Source organism: Podarcis melisellensis, assembly GCF_964234715.1.
Source record: "Podarcis melisellensis genome assembly, chromosome: 2".
In the NCBI taxonomy this organism is placed as follows: Eukaryota; Metazoa; Chordata; class Lepidosauria; order Squamata; family Lacertidae; genus Podarcis; species Podarcis melisellensis.
Window position 1 is genome coordinate 112,525,565 of NC_138529.1, and position 22,512 is coordinate 112,548,076.

At 41.7% G+C, this 22,512-nt stretch overlaps 1 protein-coding gene and 1 long non-coding RNA gene across 3 annotated transcripts in view; both read right to left on the reverse strand.

The window, feature by feature from the left end:
- Positions 1–1,761: 1,761 nt before the first annotated feature.
- LOC309364633 (uncharacterized protein) lies at positions 1,762–21,401 on the reverse strand. Of its 2 annotated transcripts, XM_081902315.1 has the most exons (4): positions 21,260–21,401; positions 16,453–16,639; positions 8,084–8,291; positions 1,762–7,523 (listed from the first exon to the last, which is right to left on the reverse strand). In XM_081902315.1, the coding sequence occupies exon 4, from the start codon at positions 7,339–7,341 to the stop codon at positions 5,527–5,529; it is 1,815 nt and encodes a 604-aa protein (XP_081758441.1). In that variant the 5' UTR covers positions 7,342–7,523; positions 8,084–8,291; positions 16,453–16,639; positions 21,260–21,401; the 3' UTR covers positions 1,762–5,526. The 2 variants fall into 2 exon arrangements, with proteins under 2 accessions (XP_081758441.1, XP_081758442.1); XM_081902316.1 differs by lacking the exon at positions 8,084–8,291.
- Positions 1,762–22,512, reverse strand: part of LOC309365326 — a 49,455-nt gene continuing 28,704 nt past the window's right edge. The window contains exon 2 of the long non-coding RNA XR_014166010.1: positions 1,762–4,650. This is a non-coding gene — a long non-coding RNA (uncharacterized lncRNA). The remainder of the gene's footprint in view (positions 4,651–22,512) is intronic.

Here is a 22,512-nt window from a genome sequence, read left to right on the forward strand (position 1 = left end):
ATTTAGTGATGGTGATGGATATTTGTTGTAAGAAAGAAAATCAATAAAAATTATTATAATAAAAGGAAAGGAAAGGAAAAAGAAAGGCGTTTGGACAATTATCATGATTCAAAATTATTAAAGAAAGAACAAAACTCCTGGTAAAAAAAATTAGATATACAAGAAAAAGTAAAGTTAGAAATAGACTTAAAATTACAGAGCAAAGTATTTAGGAATTTGGATAACCATGAAAAACATTAATTTATAGAAAGACAATTATATTACGGTATGGCACGAAATTAGGAAAGACTTAGAAATCTGGAGTAAATTAAAACTCACGTTGTGGGGAGGAATTTCTACAATCAATATGGTAGTTATACCAAAAATGCAGTTCCTTTTTCAATCAATTCCGGTTCTTAATGGCTTAAATTGTTTTTAAAAATGGCACAGGTATTTGGCGAAATACATTTGGCCGGGGGAAAAAACCAGAATTAAATTTAAACTATTAACAGAAACCAAAAACAAAGGAGGGTTTGGAATGCCAGATTTTAGGATCTACTATGAAGTTGCCTGCCTGGTCTAGCTCAAGGAATGGATGATCTTGAAGAATACTAAATTATTGGATATTGAGGGCTGGGATAATATAGTGGGGTGGCACGGCTACCCGGGTTATAATAAAGCAAAAATCCACAAGGGTGGATTGTTAGAACCAAAAACCCTATGGTGGTTGTCACCAATGGAGGCAGTAAAAAGAAAAAAAATATGGATTCAAATTGGTTGACATATAAAGATCTTTTAGAGGAAGTAAATAATAGATTGCAAATGAAAAAAATATGAAAAAATAAGGCATGCAGAAATAGGCTGGTTTCAATACCATCAATTAAATGCAATTTTTGAGGAAGACAAGAATGTAAATGGATTTGATACAAAATTATCTGAAATAGACAAAAAATTGATTATAAATGATGATAAAAATTTATCCAAATGTATAAACTATTATTAAACTGGCACTTAAGAGACAAAGAGTTTAAAGATGTCATGGTCAAATGGGCACAAGATATCGGTCATTCAATTGATTTAGAAAACTGGGGAAACTTATGGAAAAGAGACATAAGATTTACAGCATGTTATACAATAAAATAATTATTTTTAAAAAAATGATGTACAGATGGTATCTTAAACCCTCGAAATTGGCTAAAATGTACCAAAACACCAGTGGAAAGTGTTGGAGGTGCAAACTTAAAGAAGAGAATTTCTTCCATATGTGGTGGACGTGCCCTAAAATTAAATAATTTTGAGATACCATTAATGAAGAATTAAATAAAATGTTAAGACATACTTTTCCCAAAAAACCAGAAATGTTTTTGGGGCCTATTAACAACAGACATCCCAAAAGAAACCAAAAGAATATTTTTGTATGCAGTAACGGCGGCCAGGATAGTAATGGCTAAAAATTGGAGAAGTAACATAACACAAACAAAAGAAGAAAGAGTTCTTAAATTGTCAGGATATCTTGAATTGGCCAGACTTACAGGTTTAATAAGAAGTTATTCTAATGAGAAAATAAGGAGAGAGTGGGAAGTCTTCATAAATTATACAAAGAGAACCGATTTCCAGATTCATACTTGGCTTAGTTTAGAATAAAAATCTCACAGGTAATTAGAATAATTCTCCAAAAAATTAATCATTACAGTCAACTAGTGACATGAAGAATAAAGAGCCACATGGAGTTAGTTAGAAGTCATTCCCCCCTTTCTTCTTCTTTTTTGGTGTTTTTTCCCCGTTCTTTTTCCTTTTTTGGAGAGAATATAATGTTTTGTATTTTTGATTGCATATTATGTTTAGATCCTTGTAATTTAGTTTTTGCATTTTCTTCTGTTTTCTATTGTTTGTTCGATTTATTCAATGCTTGTTTGTGTGATGTAGAAGTATAAATTAAAAAAGAAAAAAAGAGGGTCACCAAATAGCATGGCCCCCCATTTTAGTTTGAGGACTATCCCTGCCTCCGGGTCTGGTGTCATTTGGATGGATACTGGAATCAGCAAGGGAGACCCACATGACCCGAAGGTGCTGCTATGCAATGCCAGGTCAATGATTCATAAGACCACTGCCATCCATGACTTGATTGTGGATGCAGAACTTGACCTGGCATGTGTAACAGAGACTTGGTGGGATGAAGCAGGTGGACCTGTCCTTGCCACTGCTTGTCCACCAGGTTTCTCTTACGCACAGCAACCCAAGTCATGTGGGCAAGGGGGTGGGTGGTTTGCAATGATTTGTAGGAAGTCAGTAATTTACACCAGGCGTCCTATTGGGAAGACCCAGTTCTCTGAGTGCATATTCTTGAAGTTGGACAATAGGGGCAGTACAGGATTCCTTTTGGTGTACCGATCTCCCTGCTGCACCAAGGATTCCCTGCCCGAACTGCTTCAGGTTGTGGCAGATGTTCTCCTGGAAACATCTAGTTTGGTTATGCTGGGGGATTTTAACATTCACGCCGACACAACCTTACAAGGGGCTGATTGGGACTTTGTGGAAAGCATGGCCTCCATGGGCTGCCCCTGAATAAGTTTGGCCCAACTCAGTGTCGCGGACATGCCTTAGACTTGGTGTTCACCTCTATGGATGTTGGTGATCTGACACTAAGTAAAAGTGAAACTAAAGAAGTGCCATGGTCTGATCACTTCCTGGTGCAACTGGACTTCTCCACAACCCTTCCCCTTTGCAGGAACGTGGGACCGATTTGGATAGTCCCCCCGCCACATAATGGATCCAAATGGTTTCCAGAGAGTGGTAGAGGATGTTTTATCCCATGTTGATGGCCTTTCAGCTGATTCCCTGGTGGCCCGTTGGAATGTGGAGTTAACCAGGGCTATTGACTGTCTGGCTCTGAAGAGCCCACTCCGATTGCATGAAGCCCGGACAGCCTCATGGTTTTCCATGGATCTGAGGGCAACGAGACGGCTAGAGCGCCAGTGGCAGAAACCTCATTCTGAATCTGACCGGACACGGGTTAGAGCTCAACGTTGAGCCTACCAAATGGCGATAGCGAAGGTGAAGAAAACCTTCTTCACCACCTCTACTGCATCTGCAGAAAACAGCAGCAGGGGACTCTCTCAGGTAGTTTGCAATTTAATGGAACCATCTGATCCAATGGGGCCTGGTACGGGCACATGATCTCCTGCAATGATTTTGCCATGTTTTTTGCAAATAAAGTCGCTCAGATTCGGAGAGGTAGACTCCCCCGTGGGAGCAGGGCGGGGGCTGGTGAGTCCTGTCTAGTCAAGTTGCGTGGGATCAATTCCAATCTGTTACCTCTGAGGATGTGGACAGGGTGTTTGGACTAGTGAAACCAACCACCTGTCTCCTTGATCCTTGCCCATCCTGACTCATAAAATCTAGCCGGGAAGGGCTGGGCGATGGGCTCCGTGGGGTGGTGAATGCTTCTCTCTGTGAGGGAGCCTTCCCAGACACACTCAAAGAGGCAGTTACAGTGGTACCTCTGGTTAAGAACGTAATTCGTTCTGGAGGTCTGTTCTTAACCTGAAGCACCACTTTAGCTAATTGGGCCTCCTGCTGCCACTGTATGATTTCTGTTCTCATCCTGAAGCAAAGTTCTTAACCCGAGGTACTATTTCTGAGTTAGCGGAGTCTGTAACCTGAAGCATATGTAACCCGAGGCACCACTGTATTAAAGTGCTTCTTAAAAAAAAAATCTTTAGACCCAGCCAATACGGCCAACTATTGCCCAGTCTCAAATCTTCCATTCTTTGGCAAGGTGATTGACTGGGTGGTTGCTGAACAACTCCAGGGACGCCTGGAAGATGTGGACCATTTGGATCCCTTCCAGTTGGAATTCAGGCCTCATCATGGGACTGAAACTGACCTGGATACGATGATTTCCGGCGGGCTAGGGACAAAAGTGAGAGCTGTTTCCTAGTTCTGCTGGATCATTCAGAGGCTTTTGACACCATCGGCCATAACAACCTTTTGGACCGTCTAGAGGGGCTGGGAGCTGGAGGAACTGTTATACAGTGGTTCCACTCCTTCCTCCTGGGCCGTGTTCAGAAAGTGGTGTTGGGGGATGAGTGTTCAGACCCCTGAGTTCTCACTTGTGGGGTGCCTCAGGGTTCCGTCCTCTCCCCATGCTTTTCAACATCTACATGAAGCCGCGGGGAGAGATCACGGGGTTTGCGCTGGGTGTTCATCAGTATGCGGATACCCAGCTCTACCTCTCTTTCATATCAGAACCAGTGAAGATGGTGAAGGTCCTGTGTGAGTTCCTGGAGGCGGTTGGAGGATGGATGGCGGCTAACATATTAAAGTTGAATCCCGACAAGGCAGATGTCCTATTTTTGTGAGACAGGAGGCAGGCAGGTGTGGAGGACTCCCTGGTCCTGAATGGGGTAACTGTACCCCTAAAGGACCAGGTGCGCAGACTGGGAGTCATTTGGGACTTGCAGCTGTCAATGGAAGCGCAGGTCAATTCTGTTTACCAGCTCCATCTGGTACGCAAGCTGAGACCCTATCTGTCCACAGACTGTCTTGCCAAAGTAGTGCATGCTCCAGTTATCTTCCGCTTGGACTAGTGCAATGCGCTCTACGTGGGGCTACCTTTGAAGGTGATCCGGAAACTGCAATTAATCCAGAATGCGGCAGCTAGACTGGTGACTGGGAGTGGCCGCCGGGACCACATAACACTGGTATTGAAAGACCAACATAGGCTCCCATTGCATTTCTGAGCACAAATCAAAGCGTTGGTGCTGACCTTTAAAGCGCTAAACGGCCTCGATCCAGTATACCTGAAGTTGAGTCTCCACCCCCATCGTTCTGCCGGGACATGGAGGTCCAGCACCAAGAGCCTTCTGGTGGTTCCCTCACTGTGAGAAGCCAAGTTACAGGGAACCAAGCAGAGGGCCTTCTCAGTAGTGGTGCCCTCCCTGTGGAATACCTTCCCACCAGATGTCAAAGGAAAAAAACAGCCACTAGACTATAAAAGACATCTGAGGGCTGCACTGTTTAGGGAAGCTTTTAATATCTGGAGGACTATTGTATTTCAATATTTTGTTGGAAGCCACCCAGAGTGGCTGGGGAAATCCAGCCAGATGGGCGTGGTACAAATAAAAAATATTATTATTATTGAAAACACTGCCAATTTTTCATACATTTATATGGTTTCCGACCTGTGTGAATTATCTTATGAATATTAAGGTCTCCACTCCCTCTGAAGCTTTTCCACGTTTCATAAATCTGGTTTTCCCCATGTGAGTTAGCGGGTGTTTCCTAAGGTTCCATATTGACTTAAGCTTCTCCCTTTCGGAGTTTGCCAGTGTAATGTAAGTTTATCCTCCCAGTTGAAGCTCTTCCCACACTGAATATGTTCCAATGGTTTCTCCCCTGTATGAGTTAGATGGTGTATTCTAAGTGCTCTACTTTTGCTGAAGCTCCTTCCACATGCCATACATTAAAATGGCTTCTTCCCCGTGTGTTAGCTGGTGTCTTATAAGGTGTCTATATGGACTGAAGCTCTTTCCACATTCAGTACATTTAAATGGTTTCTCCCATATGAGTTCGTTGATGTTTCATAAGGTGTCCATTTTGACTGAAGCTCTTTCCACATTCAATACATTTAAATGGTTTCTTCCCCGTGTGAGTTCGTTGGTGTATTCGAAGTGTTCCATTTCGACTGAAGCATTTTCCACATTCAATACATTCAAATGGTTTCTCACCCGTGTGAGTTCGTTGGTGTCTTCTAAGTGTTCCATTTCGACTGAAGCTCTTTCCACATTCCATACATTCAAATGGTTTCTCCCCTGTGTGAGATTGTTGATGCCTTCTAAGATCTCCACTTCCACTGAAACTCTTTCCACATTCAATACATTTAAATGGTTTTTCCCCTGTGTGAGTTCGTTGGTGTATTCTAAGGTGTTCATGTTGAATGAAGCTCTTTCCACATTCAATACATTCAAATGGTTTCTCCCCTGTGTGAGTTCGTTGGTGTATTCTAAGTGTTCCATTTCGACTGAAGCTCTTTCCACATTCAATACATTTAAATGGTTTCTCCCCTGTATGAGTTCGTTGGTGTATTCTAAGGTGTTCATGTTGAATGAAGCTCTTTCCACATTCAATACATTCAAATGGTTTCTCCCCTGTGTGAGTTCGATGGTGTATTCTAAGTGTTCCATTTTGACTGAAGCTCTTTCCACATTCAATACATTTAAATGGTTTCTCCCCTGTGTGAGTTCGTTGGTGTATTCTAAGGTGTTCATGTTGAAGGAAGCTCTTTCCACATTCAATACATTCAAATGGTTTCTCCCCTGTGTGTGTTCGTTGATGTTTTCTAAGGTCTCCCCTTCCACTGAAGCTCTTTCCACATTCCATACATTCAAATGGTTTCTCCCCTGTGTGAGTTCGTTGGTGTATTCTAAGAGCTCCACTTCCACTGAAGCACTTGCCACATTCAATACATTTAAATGGTTTCTCCCCTGTGTGTGTTCGTTGATGTTTTCTAAGGTCTCCCCTTCCACAGAAGCTCTTTCCACATTCAATACATTTAAATGGTTTCTCCCCTGTGTGAGTTCGTTGATGTTTTCTAAGGTCTCCCCTTCCACTGAAGCTCTTTCCACATTCCATACATTCAAATGGTTTCTCCCCTGTGTGAGTTCGTTGATGTCTTCTAAGATCTCCACTTCTACTGAAACTCTTTCCACATTCAATACATTCAAATGGTTTCTCCCCCGTGTGAGTTTGTTGGTGTCTTTTAAGGTCTCCTCTTTGACTGAAGCTCTTTCCACATTCTATACATTTAAATGGTTTCTCCCCCGTGTGAGTTCGTTGATGTATTCTAAGTTTCCCACTTTCACTGAAGCTCTTTCCACATTCAATACATTTAAATGGTTTCTCCACTGTGTGGGTTTGTTGGTGTTTTCTTAGTGCTCCACTTTCACTGAAGCTCTTTCCACATTCAATACATTTAAATGGTTTCTCCCCCGTGTGAGTTCGTTGGTGTATTCTAAAGTGTTCACTTCTACTGAAGCACTTTCCACAATCAATACATTTAAATGGTTTCTCCGTGTGACTTCGCTGATGTCTTTTAAGGACACCTCTTTGACTGAAGCTCTTTCCACATTCAATACATTTAAATGGTTTCTCCCCCATGTGAGTTCGTTGGTGTATTCTAAAGTGTTCACTTCTACTGAAGCACTTTCCACAATCAATACATTTAAATGGTTTCTCCGTGTGACTTCGCTGATGTCTTTTAAGGACACCTCTTTGACTGAAGCTCTTTCCACATTCAATACATTTAAATGGTTTCTCCCCCATGTGAGTTCGTTGATGTTTTCTAAGAGTTCCATTTTCCATGAAGCTCTTTCAATAGTCAGTACATTTAAATGGTTTCTCCTCTATGTGAATTCGTTGATGTGTCCTCAGTCTTCCACTGTGACTAAAACACATCCCACATTCCAGGCATTTAAACTGTTTCTTTGTTCTTCCCAATGAATTCAAAGATGGCTCCATAGAATTCTGGCCATCATCTTCCTCACCTGTTTGGAAGTGGGCAAGAATCCTGTTAAGACTTTCAGGAAAGACAAGAAAGGAACTGAACACATGTCAATCCCATTATGCACCTTCTCTTATTTTAATACTGTCTCTTTTCTCCACTGTCCTCTCTATGTTCCAAACTTTTAGGAATGCAGATGAGATAATGGCAAGAACAACACATGATCACTCCATTCACACTTAATAAACTGCATTATTTTATAATCTATGGTGGAATTAGCGTCTTAGACATATCTCTGTATTTCTCCTTTCCCAGGGAGGAAATGATCACTGGATCGAGTAGCAATCTCTCCTATGTCTAAGAAGTAAAACTTTAGTGTTACTATGCCACATGTAACTGTAAAATTATTGCACTAGATTAGAACAGGCACCCCCAAACTTTGCCCTCCAGATGTTTTGGGACTACAATTCCCATCATCCCTGTCCACTGATCCTGTTAGCTAGGGACGTTGGGAGTTGTAGTCCCAAAACATCTGGAGGGCCAAGTTGGGGGATACCTGTATTAGAACATAAGAAGAGCCTGCTCATTTGGGCAAAGGCCCACCTAGTCCAGCATCCTGCTCTCACAGTGGCCAGCTAGATGCCTGTGGGAAACCAGCAAGCAGGATTTGAGTACAAGAGCCCTCTGCCTTCCTGTGCTTTCCAGGAACTAGTATTAAGAAGCATTATTGCCTAGGACCACGAGGGCAGAGCACAGACATCAGTCCAATCCTCTTTTTCAAGCTATCCAAGTTGTTGGCCATCACTGTCTCCTGTAGGATGGAGGTCCATAGATTAAAAAAGCAGAAATACAACCAAGAACGCTTTCGGACCACAGAGTATTGCTCATATTTTGGGCAGTAGAATGAAAGGTGTTTTAGCAGAAAAAATTCATCACAAGCAGGCCTGGGTTCTACCAGGACGTCAGATGAAGGAGAATATAAGGAATATAATTGATATTATTGAATATTTGGAACTAAGAAATGAGAAAAAAGCGGCCTTAATGTTTATAGATGTGGAAACGGCTTTTGATAATGTTTCATGGGCTTTATGAAAAAGATAAAAGGAAAAAATGAATTGTGGGGAAGCATTTCGGAGAGGAATTGATGCAATTCATTCTGACCAACAGGCCATGCTGATTGTTAATAAGGTTATAACAGAAAAGTGTAAAGTGTAAAAGGGGACAAGAGAAGGATATCTCCTATCACCATTATTATTTATTTTGGTATTAGAGGCCTTGGCGAGAGAGAAAGAGTGGAGAAATTTATTAGAGGTATAACAGTAGGTTATAAAGCATATAAATTAAAAGCTTTTACAAGTGACCTTGTAATTACAGTGAAGGATCCCAGAAATACTCCAGCAAAGGTGTTAGAAAAGATACAGGACTTCGGGCAGGCCGTAGGCTTTAAACTAAACAAGAATAAGATTACCGTATTTGCTCTATAGGACGCACCTTGTTTTAGAGGGGGAGAACAAGAGAAGAAGAAGAAGAAGAGTTTGGATTTGATATCCCGCCTTTCACTCCCTTTAAGGAGTCTCAAAGTGGCTAACATTCTCCTTTCCCTTCCTCCCCCACAACAAACACTCTGTGAGGTGAGTGGGGCTGAGAGACTTCAAAGAAGTGTGACTGGCCCAAGGTCACCCAGCAGCTGTATGTGGAGGAGTGGAGACGCGAACCCGGTTCCCCAGATTACGAGACTACCGCTCTTAACCACTACACCACACTGGCTCTCCCCCACTCTGCGCAGCGCCCCTTCAGCGAAGCGGCAGGAGAAACGGAGCCCCTTCCATTTCTCCTCCCTCCTAGCTAAAGGGGCGCTGTGCCTTAGCTGAAGGGGCACTTACCCTTCAGCAAAAGGAATCCAAAGCCTCCGGAGCACAGCGGGATCACCCGCTGGGGTTCCTTTTTGACAGCTAAGAATATTAATATTTTTAAAGACAATTACGAGAATGTGTGGAAAGAAATAAAAAGAGCTTTAGAGATATAGGGAAGAATGAATTTATCGTTTTGGGGAAGAATAGCAGTAATAAAAATGAATGTTTTGCCAAAAATGTTATTTTTATTCCAATCAGTCCAGGCAATAGGCAACGCAGGATGCTTTGAAAAATGGCAAGAAGATATATCTAGGTTTTTCTGCAAAGGGAAGAAACCAAGGATTAAAAATAAATTATTAACAGATGTAAGAGAGGGAGGAGATTTCGCCCTGCCGGGTTTGAAACTTCATTATGAAGCATCTTGTATCTGCTAGAACCTGGAATGGATTACATTGGAAAACACAGAAACTGTACTTTAGATCTGAAAGTACACGAATTATGGATAGCATGCATATTTATGGTAGGAAAAGGATAAGGTGCATAGAGCTTTTCAGAATCATATAGGAAGAAAATCAATTTTTAGGGTATGGGAGAAGTATAAAAATTTGCTTGAGTAAAAAACACCGTGGTGGCTTTCCCCCTTGGAAGCAATATCTCTGAAAAAAATTGAATATGAGAAGTAATTGGCCAACTTAGCTGTTAACTAAAGCTGAAAACCAACTGAAATTAAAAGATTTTGAAGAGATAAGGGAAGCTGTAACTGACTGGTTACAGTACCATCAACTAAACACTATCTTTAAGATAGACAAAAACTGTATGGCCTTTTAGTGTATTTCCTGGAATATTAATGGTTTGAACAGTAAACTGAAAAGGAACAAAGTAAAATGTACCTTAAAGAAAGGAAAATGGGATATAATATGTCTACAAGAGACCCATGTATCTAAAGATCATATTCGGGTACTAAAAAACAAGAACTTGGGCCTGGAGTTTATAGCCGCAGCGGCGGAAAAGAAAAGAGGGGTGGTCATTTATGTAAAACCAGCGTTAAGTCCACTACTAATATTTCAAGACGAGGAAGGTAGAATAGTAGGTGTAGAAATACAAATAAATCAAGAAAAGAACATAGTGGTAGGAGTGTATGCTCCAAATAATAATAAATCCAAATTTTACAGAAAATTGGAAGAGAAGCTTTGGGAATATGAGAATGGAAAGATAATTATGATGGGAGATATGAATGGAGTTATATCTATTGAAATGGATAGAACCGAGAGGGGGGGGGAATCAAACTCAGGCAGACTACCATTATCGCTCTTCCAGTTGACTGATAATCTTAATTTATTTGATACCTGGAGATTGAAGCACCCCACTGAAAAGGATATTACCTATTTTCCCGAAAATAAAAAATCGGGAGGGAGAATAGACACAATTTGGGGCTCGAAAAAATTGACATTGAGCTTGGTAAAAGCAAAGATTCTGAATAAATCTCTCTCAGACCATAATCCCGTTACTATACACATAAGATTTAAAAAACATACGAGAGGGAGGTGGAGGATGAATGATGAGATTTGGAGAGATGAGCAGAAGGTGATTAAAATGAGGGAATTGTTGAAGGAATTTTTCAAAATTAATGAGAGACATGGGACAGACAGGGAAATCATCTGGGATACCAGTAAAGCCTATATGAGAGGAATTGGAATACAACAAATGGCAAGAATAAGGAAGGATAAAGCAAAGGATACTATGGAAATAAATAAACAGATAAGGGAGAAGGAAAAAGAACTGTTGAAAAATCCAAAACAAGAGAGCATAATCCAGAATATTAAAATTTTACAATCCCAATTAAACAATTTAATAAACAAAGAGGTAGAAAATAAGATTAAATGGACAAAACAAAGGTATTTTGAATCGGCAAATAAACCCGGTAAAATGTTGTCCTGGCTAACAAAGGAGAAACAAGTGGATAGGGTTATAAATAAGATTATTGAACAAGGAAAAGAAATTACAGACCTGGACCAAATAAAAATGATGCTTAGGAATTTTTATAAAAAATTATACGAGTTGGAAGACAAAGATGAGAATAAAATTAAAGAGTATGTAAGAGAAAACAAAATCCCTGAAATAGATGGCAAGGAATTAAGTAATTTAAATTCGTGCATAAGCTCAGAAGAAATAAGAGAGGTGATAAGGAAAATGGAAACTGGGAAATCACCAGGCCCAGACGGAATACCAATTACATATTATAAGAAACTAGAAGATGTAATAATCCCTAGACTTAAAAAGATCATGAATGAGATAATGAAAGAAGGGAAAATTCCTGACTCTTGGCGCGAAGTGTGGATAACCTTATTACCAAAACAAGGAATGGACCCAAATATTATAAAGAACTACAGGCCAATTTCCCTACTGAATATTGATTGCAAAATTTTTGCAGGTGTGTTAGCAAATAGATTGAAATAATGTTTGAACAGAGTAATAGGCAGGGACCAGAATGGCTTCTTACCGGGGAGACAGATAAAAAATAATACAAGAATAGTGATTGATCTTCTAGAATATATTGATATGAAACCTAGCAAGAAGGTGGCAATGTTATTGGTAGATGCGGAGAAAGCCTTCGACAGTGTGGCCTGGAATTTTCTGGTCCGCACTGTGGAAAGTTTGAAACTTGGGAACAAAATTTTGAATGGTATTAAAGTGATATATGAAAACTAGAAAGCTAAGTTAATAATATATACCAGAAGCACTAAAGAAATTGTCTGAATATGGAGGAGTATCAGGCTTTAAGTTAAAGCTAAGTTAATAATTAACAATGAAATAACTGAAGAATTCCAAATTGAAAGAGGCACCAGAGAAGGATGCCCTCTATCCCCACTTTTGTTTATTATGACGCTGGAAACACTCCTAATAGCGATAAGAAAGGACCCCAAAATCAAGGGGATTAGTCTAGGTAATAGACAATATAAAGTTAAAGCATTTGTGGACGATGTAATGTAAACAGAAAACCCAGAAGAAAGTATACCAGAAGCACTAAAGAAATTGTCTGAATATGGAAGAGTATCAGGCTTTAAGTTAAATAAAGAAAAATCTAAATTATTAACGAAAAATATGGGGGTAAACGAACAGGAAGAATTGGAAAGAGTAACAGGCCTTTAAATTACCACGAAAGTTAAGTATTTAGGGATCTGGATCACAAATTAAAAAATACCAATTTGTACAAGGATAACTATGTGAAGAAGTGGAAGGAAATAAAAGGACATCTAAATAAATGGAATAAATTGAACTTGTCCTTATGGGGAAGGATATCCTTGATAAAAATGTCAATTCTACCAAAAATGCTCTTCCGTTTCCAGACGATCCCAATAATTATCGGGACAAAATGTTTTAAAGGCTGGCAAAGGGATCTTTCTAATTTTATCTGGCAAGGTAAGAAGCCAAGAGTAAGGTTTAAAGTACTGATGGAGCCTAGAGAAAGGGGCGGGTTCGCAGTCCCAAACCTCAAGCTGTATTTTGAGGCTGCATGCATGACATGGCTGAAAGATTGGATGTTACTGACAGATACTGAAATCTTAGACCTGGAGGGCTGGGACAAAGTTTTCGGGTGGCATGGCTACCTGGGTCACGATAAAATAAAAGCACATAGAGGATTCACTAATCATTTGGTGAGAAAGGCCCTATTCGAAGTCTGGGAAAGAAATAAAACAATAGTAACAGCCAAAACTCCCTGGTGGCTATCACCTATAGAGTCCTCAGCCTTGCATAGAAGCAACATGAAAGATAGCTGGCTAACATATAGGGAACTCGTAGAAGAGATAAAAGATTGCCCAACAGTAAAGAAATTTTAAGAATTAAAAGAGAGGGGGTGAATTGGTTAGAATATTTCCAATTAAAAACAATATTTGAGAAGGATAATAAGCTTAATGGGTTTGATAAAAAAAAATATTGGTATGGGAAAAAGAAATTTTATATAATAACCAACAGACTCTCTCAAAAATATATAAACTGTTACAAAATGGGAATGTAGAAAAGGAGAAAAAAGGAGACGCTATTAAAAAATGGGAACAAGATCAGGGCCACCCAATTGAATATAATGAATGGGAAAGACTATGGACAAAAAATATAAATTTTACAGCATGTTACTTAATAAGAGAGAACTATATGAAAATGTATCACAGGTGGTACCTGGCACAAGAAAGGCTTGCAAAACTGAATAAAACATACAATAATAAGTGCTGGAGATGCAAGATACAAAAAGAAACCTTCTACCATATGTGGTGGACATGCCCCGAAATTGGGAAATTTTGGAGCATGATCCACAAAGAAATAAAGAAAATATTAAGAATATCATATAGTAAAAGACCAGAGGCATTCCTTTTAGGAATTTTAAATGACAATATCCCAAAAGACAAAACTAATTATTTCTTATTATTTCTTATTATTTTCTTATTATTATTATTATACGCAACGTCTGCAGCAAGAATCCTGGTGGCTAAGTACTGGAAAGGGAATCAGTTACCCACTAGGGGAGAGTGGCTATGTAAGCTCTCAGAATACTTAGAATTAGCCAAATTGACAGATATAATAAGACAAAAACCCAAAAGTGAAGTAAAAAAAGAATGGGAGTGCCTAAATGGGAGTGCCTCAAAAGTCAAGGTTCAAGGGCAGAAATCTGGCTGAGTCTGGAATAACCTTGTGAAGTGAAAGGATATGAAAGAAGGATTTATATCTAGATGTTAGGATAGAGTGGATAAAGAAAACAGGAAAACAGGAAGACACAATGAGAGATAAAGGAGGTGCTGTGGGATTGGTGGAAGTCAATGTCTTGTTGTTTTAGTGTTTATAATATTAACTTGTAAGAAATGGATTTGTTGTTTTGTTTTGTTTTGCTTTTTTGTTTTTTTAGTTTTCAAATGTTGATTTCTGTGTGTTGTGTATTTTTAGTTTTGATAGCTTTTGTGTTGTTGTTGTTGTGTGGAAAATACTAATAAAATACTAATAAAAATAAATTTTATTTATATCCCGCCCTCCCCAGCCGAAGCCGGGCTCAGGGCGGCTAACAACACCAAATAGTGCGACATTATAAAAACATTATAAAAATTAATTAAAATCAAGATTGATGGCAGCCATAAAGTTTTGTAAAGGTTGCCAAAGGAGGGAGTCAGGCTGCGCCCTAACCAAATGCCTGGCGGAACAACTCTGTCTTGCAGGCCCTACGGAAAGATGTCAAGTCCTGCAGGGCCCTTGTCTCTTGTGACAGAGCATTCCACCAGGTTGGAGCCGCAGCCGAAAAGGCCCTGGCTCTAGTTGAGGCCAGCCTAACCTCTCTGTGGCCTGGGACCTTCAAGGTGTTTTTGTTTGAAGACCGTAAGTTCCTCTGTGGGGCATACCAGGAGAGGCGGTCCCGTAGGTACGAGGGCCCTAGGCCGTATAGGGCTTTGAAGGTTAAAACCAGCACCTTAAACCTGATCCTGTACTCCACCGGGAGCCAGTGCAACTGGTATAGCACCGGATGAATGTGATCTCTAAGCGAAGACCCCGTAAGGAGTCTCGCTGCGGCATTCTGCACCCGCTGGAGTTTTTGGGTCAGTCTCAAGGGCAGCCCCACGTAGAGCGAGTTACAATAATCCAGTCTGGAGGTGACCGTCGCGTGGATCACAGTAGCTAGGTCAGGGCGAGAGAGGTAAGGAGCCAACTGCTTAGCTTGGCGGAGATGAAAAAATGCCGCCTTTGTAATAGCTGCAATCTGCGCCTCCATGGAGAGGGAGGTATCGAAGATTACACCCAAACTCTTAACGGACGGTGCTGGCACTAATTGCACCCCCGCAAGAGATGGGAGTTGCCCCCTCATTCCCATATCATCCCGTCCCAGCCAGAGGACCTCTGTCTTCGAAGGATTTAACTTCAACCGGCTCCCACGTAACCATCCAGCCACAGCTTCCAAGCATCTGATCAGTGTGTCTGGGGCCGAGTCAGGATGGCCATCCATCAACAGATAGAGTTGGGTGTCATCAGCATACTGATGGCAGCCCAGCCCAAAACTCCGGACAAGCTGGGCGAGGGGGCGCATAAAGATGTTAAAAAGCATCGGGGAGAGAATTAAGATGCGCATAAAGATGTTAAAAAGCATCGGGGAGAGAATTAAAATTCATTTAATTTTTTTTTAAAAAAGATAGACGAAAAGAAAGGTTTTAGTTATGAGACATCACAATTTCAAAAAGAACTCTTAGGAAGTAACATAAAAAATCTGTCTGAAACGTATAACTTGACCCTAGAATGGTATACAAAGGATGAACAGGCCAAATTAGTTATGACGAAATGGGAAAGGGACTTAGGACATTAACTATGCTTCTGTTGATTCATCATTTGCAAACCCAGAAGTAGGTGTTCCTGTTTTTGAACTTTGCCTTGGAAACCGAACGTGCTCCTGAGCTGCCATTTTTACTGTTGCGCAGCAAATTTAGGTCCCCTCCATTATAATTAAGGCTTTTTTCATCCCATTTGTACCCTTGCACAGCTAATTTAAGGTTCCCCCCATGAATATTAAAGCTGTTTCTGGTTGGAGTGTTCTGAGGTGACATTTGGTGCTTTAGTGTTTTACTATTTTTTCCATTTTTGTTTGTGTGGCTTTTTCATTTTTGACTGTGACTTGTTTTTTGTTTTAATTTTAATTTTTATCATCTACAATACTGTCTTATATTATGGTACAGAACATTGATTATTGCTTTCATTTTATGGACCAATGGTCCTGTTAGATAGTAAAATTCATGTTAAATTGCTGTTGTTTTTAAAAGTCTGGAACGGGTTAATCCATTTTGCATTACTTTCTATGGGAAAGCGCACCTTGGTTTTGGAACACTTTGGTTTTGGAAGACTGCTGGAACCGATTATGTTTGATAACCAAGGTACCACTGTAACTCCTAAGATTTAAAATCCTGGAGGAAGAAAATCTGCCCCCACTACTTTATGAAAGGGATTCAAGAAACAAAGAGCTGCTTTGGAGAAGGCCTCACCCCTTCCTTCTTCCTGTCAGGAACTTCCTTCCATTTGTCTCCTCTCCATCTTTTCCTCTTTCTCCCTCCACCATCCATCTATCCCTGTCCCCATCTCCTCTCCCCTGGAACTCACCAGATTTCTGCAAGGGTCCTGGGAGGGAATGCTCAGAGGTTGTGGGGAGGGATGCGGGAGACAGCCTGACCAGGTCAACCGTCCATCTTCCTCCTTCCATCCTGGCCAGGCTTGCAGGTTCAGTCTCAGCTAGGTTTGCAGGTTCAGCTTCCTGAGGAGCACAGAATCCAGAGCAAGTTGCAGCTTCCTGGGAGGGAGGGAAGAAGAAGAAGCCAAGGGAGTCATTCTGCTGCCCCTGGAGAAGCCCCAATTGGGCACCCCCTTCCCAAGAGCCTCCACCCATTTTCGATCACCTTTGGCAATTCCTTTCATCACCTCCCTTCCTTTTTTATTTATTTTATTTTGTTTATTCAATCTTTATTGGTTTAAAATCAACACACACACACACACACACACACACCAAAGGCTTATAAAAAGGAAAAGAAACAAAACAAAAAAGCACAATACATTTCTTACAAAAAGAAAGAGAACCATACATCACGAATGCACAAAATTATTCCAGCCATCTACTTCCGACTTCCTTGATATAGGTTATTTATTTTCTTAATTAGGTAAAGGTACCCCTGACCGTTAGGTCCAGTCACAGATGACTCTGGGGTTGCAGCGCTCATTTCGCTTTACTGGCTGAGGGAGCCGGCATTTATCCGCACTCAGCTTCCGGGTCATGTGGCCAGCATGACTAAGCCGCTTCTGGCGAACTAAAACAGCGAATGGAAACGCCGTTTACCTTCCTGCCGGAGCGGTACCTATTTATCTACTTGCACTTTGACATTCTTTCAAACTGCTAGGTTGGCGGACATCCGGGTTAGCGCCATCGGCGAATGGCAGAGTTCCTCCGATCAGAGGAATGGGCTCTGTGGAAACTGGGTCTTCCTGCCGCGGCGAAGGTGGGGACCCGCTAGAAATCCCAGGTGGAGGAGCCTGGGAATGTGGGGTTCGGCAGAGCACCAAGAGCGCCTCCCCTACTCGCAGGGAAACCCCTTTTTGGGGCTCCGGAGCGAAGTGGGGTGAGCAGCGCGGTGCAGCGAACCGACTGCTACTTTCATGGAGGGAAGCCGCATAGCCATCGCCGGAGAGCGCTGACTTTTTCCTGTTGTCATTCGGACTCTAAACAAGTACCCGTGAGTAAAAACGGAAAATTGGATCAAGAAATTCTTGAATTAGGCACTGAAGCGGGAAGGTTTAAACAGGAAGTCCGCCTTCCACTTTTTGTAAATAGACTGAAGCAAAAACCTTACAATCTAAGAGCCTGGAAAAGTTGTTTTAAAGATTGAATTTTCCTGCATCTACAACCAATAAAACCCCCTTGGAAAGCAGGAGAAAAGGGGGGGGATTTGACTGTTTAAGCCTGCAGGAGAGAGAGTAAAGGAGTATAAGTTTCCATCGTCTCAAACCTGGGAACGGAGTGTCAGGACAGAAACTGTTGGAGACGTCCATTTATTGAAAGTGGAGCACTTTGGCAGATAGTCAAAAAAAGAGAAACAAATTAACTTCAATGCTGATTTCTGCATTTTAAAGAAACAAGTATTTGAAAATTGAAAGTAATTTTCTTTTGTTGGATACGTTTTAAAGATGGATACAAATAGAAATTGTGTCCCCTAGAGCAGTGTTTCCCAACCTTGGGCCTCCAGCTGTTTTTGAACTACAATTCCCATCATCCCTGACCACTGGTCTTGCTAGCTAGGGATGATGGGAGTTGTAGTCCAAAAACAGCTGGAGGCCCAAGGTTGGGAAACACTGCCCTAGAGGGAGCTTGTCAGTTTGTTGCTGCAGTTTACTTGGAGACGTTACAGCTGCGAGATTGAGATCGTGGGACCAGTCGTTTCACCTTGAATAGAAATGTGTTGGAAGTTTTGGTGTCTGCCCTTGACAAGACAAATGCTTTGCTGGAGCAGTTGCATGAGAGGATGAATTTGATGAATGAGAAGTTGGACTTGATGACTGCCGTAGCCAGTGAATATGAATTAACAGGAAACAAGGATAAAGAAATTATACAGCGACTAATTCAGGAAACTGGTTTGATTGGGCAAGTGCAAGGGCAGAGGAAGATGGAAGAGGTTGTGATCGCACCCCAAGCAACACAAATGGAGAGATCCAAAGTCCTGCAGGAGCAAAAGTTGTTGCATTGGAAGATTGAACTTGGAGTGTACTTGGAAGTGTTTGGAGTTAAAGAAGCTCTTAATTCTGGTGGGACTATGAAACATGTTGACAATTACTTTTTGGACAATCACTTTTTGGAATACAACGATGATGACAGGGAGTGGGACTGTGGGAAATGGGCTGGCTTGATGAAGGAAAATGGAGATTATTACTGGTTGGAATCCCCCGGAGACCCACTCCCCAAGGAGAAAGGGAAGAAATTAAGAAAGAAACCAACAAAAGACAAGGAAGAGTGCAACTACAAACAAGAACAAGAAAATCTGCAGAAGGGGCATAGAAGAGACTTAAGGGCCTCGGATATAAGAACACCAGATTGATGGACTGGATGGAATGTATAGAAAGGACTGACATAACCCGAAACCAGGAAAAAGGGACGTTGGACAATAACTAGGGGAAAATTTCTTCTTTTTATTTTTGGAATTAGTGTAATATTAATGAAATATCAGGGGAAATGCTGGAAAGGAACTAATTGGCTTTAGTAGAAAGGATTTAAGGAGTTATGTATAAATATGGTTTAAACTTTGAATTTTAAGGTTTTTAAGGTAAGATAAGGTTAAATAAATTAAGGTAAATTGAATAACAGAATATGGTAAAAGATGGAAAGGATATGTTGAATTAATTAATAAGATAGATTGTTAAGACAAATTATTTAAATAAAAATTGAGAAATATGGGAAGAATTTGCTGAAACAACGAATTAAGTTAGAATACAAAAAGGGAGGTGTGAGGAGGTCCAAGAAACAAGCAAATGAAAAGATGTAATATGGGATGTGTATTCTTCCTTTTTTATTTTAATTTTTTAGTTTTTTCTTTTCTTTTTTCTGTTGTACTTTTCTGTTCTTTATTGTATTTATATATTTTTGAAACTTTGAATAAATATCATTTAAACAAAAAAACTGCTAGGTTGGCAATTTTCTTAATTACTTGCCTCTATTTTTCAATAAACTTTATCTTTCTTAAATATTGTCTGAATTCTTTGTACCTTATTCAATTATGAGTTATTTGAAACATTCTAAAGTTTTTATAAGAGGACACTGTTGTTTTAAATATTATCTATAGCTTTCTCATTCCCTTTTAAACTTTTGGGTCAATCGATTTCTTATCTTTTCCGTCATCTATGCTACTTCTATATATTGAAGGATTTTTACTTGCCACTCCTCTTCTGATGGAATTTTATCTCCTTTCTATCCCTTGCCAATCAGCATCCTTACTGCAGTTGTTGCATACAAAAAGACCAATTCCCAGGAGCCCCCACTCATTTTCAAACACCTTTGGCAATTTCTTTCACCTGCCTGTCCCACCTCCCTTCCTAAGGCTGGCATGGTATGCACATTAGTGGCCTGAGAGTAGATCCCATAGAACATAAGTGTTAACCTGCAAAGGACTGCTCTGAATACATGGGTGGCCCTTGCATGGAGAAGAAGGAAGCCCCTTGCTTGCATCTGGACCCCCTGGGAGAGGCGGGGGATCCGCCCATTGCTCCCTCTGTCCTCCCTGACTCCTCCTCTGTCGTTCTGCCCTACAAACACCCTTTGCTCTTGTTGCTCAGGGGAGAGAGGCAGGAAGAGCCTTAAAACCCATCCATTTCCTCCTCTGCTGCCTTTTCTTGCAGCAGCCCAGTGAGAGGGGAAGGAGCTGCAGCGCCTGGTTCACTTCAGAACACGTCCTCTGCCTTCCATGCGGTGGGAGTGGGGGGGTTAAAAGTGGTGAGGAGACCCCCCCCCCTTCCGGTCCTTTTGGGAAACAGGAGCTTTGGTCAGGAGTAAACAACTTAGATGGCAAGTTCACAAGAGAAGCACTTTGGAGCACTGCTTGCTCCTACTATGTGTTTGGACCTAGAGGACAACATACACGTTTACACCACAGGACTCCTGAAAGAGGGCATTTCTTTAAAGGCCATTTCTACAAAATGGAAGTCTTCTGCTGGCAGCCCTATGTAGGAAAGTTTTCGATGTTTTAAATTTTGGTGTGTTTTTGTTGGAAGCCGCCCAGAGTGGCTGAGGCAACACAGTCAGATGGGCAGGGTGCAAGTAATGAATTATTTATTCTTATTCTTATTAGTATTATTCCCTCCTAAGCCCATCCTGTTATGCATGCTGATCAATGACTTTGTCCCACCCCCCCCTTGACCGCAAGAGGGCTTCCTATTTTTACAGCTATTCTTTACATTTCTATACTGCCCTTCTTCCAAAGATCACAGGGCGGCTTACAAGAGAAAAACACAGAGATGCATAGCAGAGTAAGAAATAAAAACGACAACCCTCCCGCCCCCCCCCCCATGCTGGTGTGCAGTCCATAGATTCTTTAATGAGCCAAACCCCTGGGAGAAGAGCAATGCTTTCCCCTGTTGCCTAAAGATAAGGTCCTCCTCCGAGGGGACTTCTGCTGGGGTATAGATACTAAATTTAATTTATACTATTAAGGCGATCCTGGCCAGCAATGCCCACCCCTCTCCCGCCTCCTTCCCTGCAACTCCCTTTGCACCAGATCCCTGCAGGAGGAAGCTTCTCCCCCCCCTCCCCTTCAAGGCCCCCTTCAAGAAAACAGCTCCCTTCCCTCCCTTCTCTTCTCCCCGTCCCGGGGCTTCTCATCCTGGACCCCCTCGCAAAGCCCCTTCCCTCCTTCCCCGCCATTGGCTTTGCACTCACCCGAAATCCTGGGCAGCGGGGGCGGGAATGGGAGCCCCCGCGGGGGAGGCAGGGAGTGAGGGCGCTTAATTAGGAGGCTTGATTAGGAAGAAGCCCCTCCTCCGCCTCCGCAGGATGCAGCCCCGCTTCTCGCGTCCTCCCCTCCCTCCCTCCTTTGCAAGCCCCAATTTTATCTCTGCTGGTGAAGCCGGAAGTGGAGGCAACTCTGAGGAGGGAGAAGTTTCTCCCCACGTTCAGCCTCTTGTCTGTTACTTGATAATTGGGGGAAGGAAAACCTTGTAGCACCCAACCAATGGGGAGACGAGGGAGGGAACGTGTGCATAGGGAATATAAACTCATTCTTTGCCCCAGCTGGACTGTGCCTGCTTTGGAGCCCCACTTTGCAAAAACGTATTGTCCTCAATAAGGGACGCAGGTGGCGCTGTGGATTAAACCACAGAGCCTAGGGCTTGCCAATTAGCAAGTTCAATTAGCAGTTCGAATCCCTGCAATGGGGTGAGCTCCCGTTGCTCTGTTTCTGCTCCTGCCAACCTAGCAGTTCGAAAGCACAAAGTGCAAGAAGATAAATAGGTACCTGTTGTAAACAAAATCTGCCCTTATTCCCTTATGGGGGACACAAGAGCCTTTATAGAGTCCTTTGCAGGTTCTCCATCAGTTGGAGAAAATAACAGAGGCCAAACAGAGAATATTGAGAAGCAAACAGCTAGTAAGCCTGAACTTTATTGAACTGTTGCAACAGGTTGCTCCACTCACACGCAGGAGAACGGAGGAGGACCCAGAACAAAGGTGTGCCTGCCCTTATATAGACCTTTTAAATTCCCTGCCTTCATCGTGGATGGAGAACTTGACTTGGCATGTGTAACAGAGACTTGGTAGGATGAAGCAGATGGACCTGTCCCTGCCGCTGCTTGTGCACCAGGTTCTCTTCTCAACCCAAGTCATGTGGGCCGGCGGATGGGTCTCAGGACCCACTTCTTACAATGTATGAAGTAGCTTATAGCAAAAAAGCCTTATAACTCTTCTGGGTAACTGAATAAGTTATTTTAATAAATATTTAAACGGAGAGCATATTTTGCCTTCTCATGTTCATGCAAACATGGTTCTACTCCAATCTCACTTAGTATTAAATTGTGGGTGGACATAGCAGACGCCACAGAGATTTGTCCAAGTGGTTCTTTATAGTAAGCTGGAACTGAACTGAACAGCAAACAGCTCAGCCAGCCTGCTTTTATATGCAGCCGGCTGTCAACACT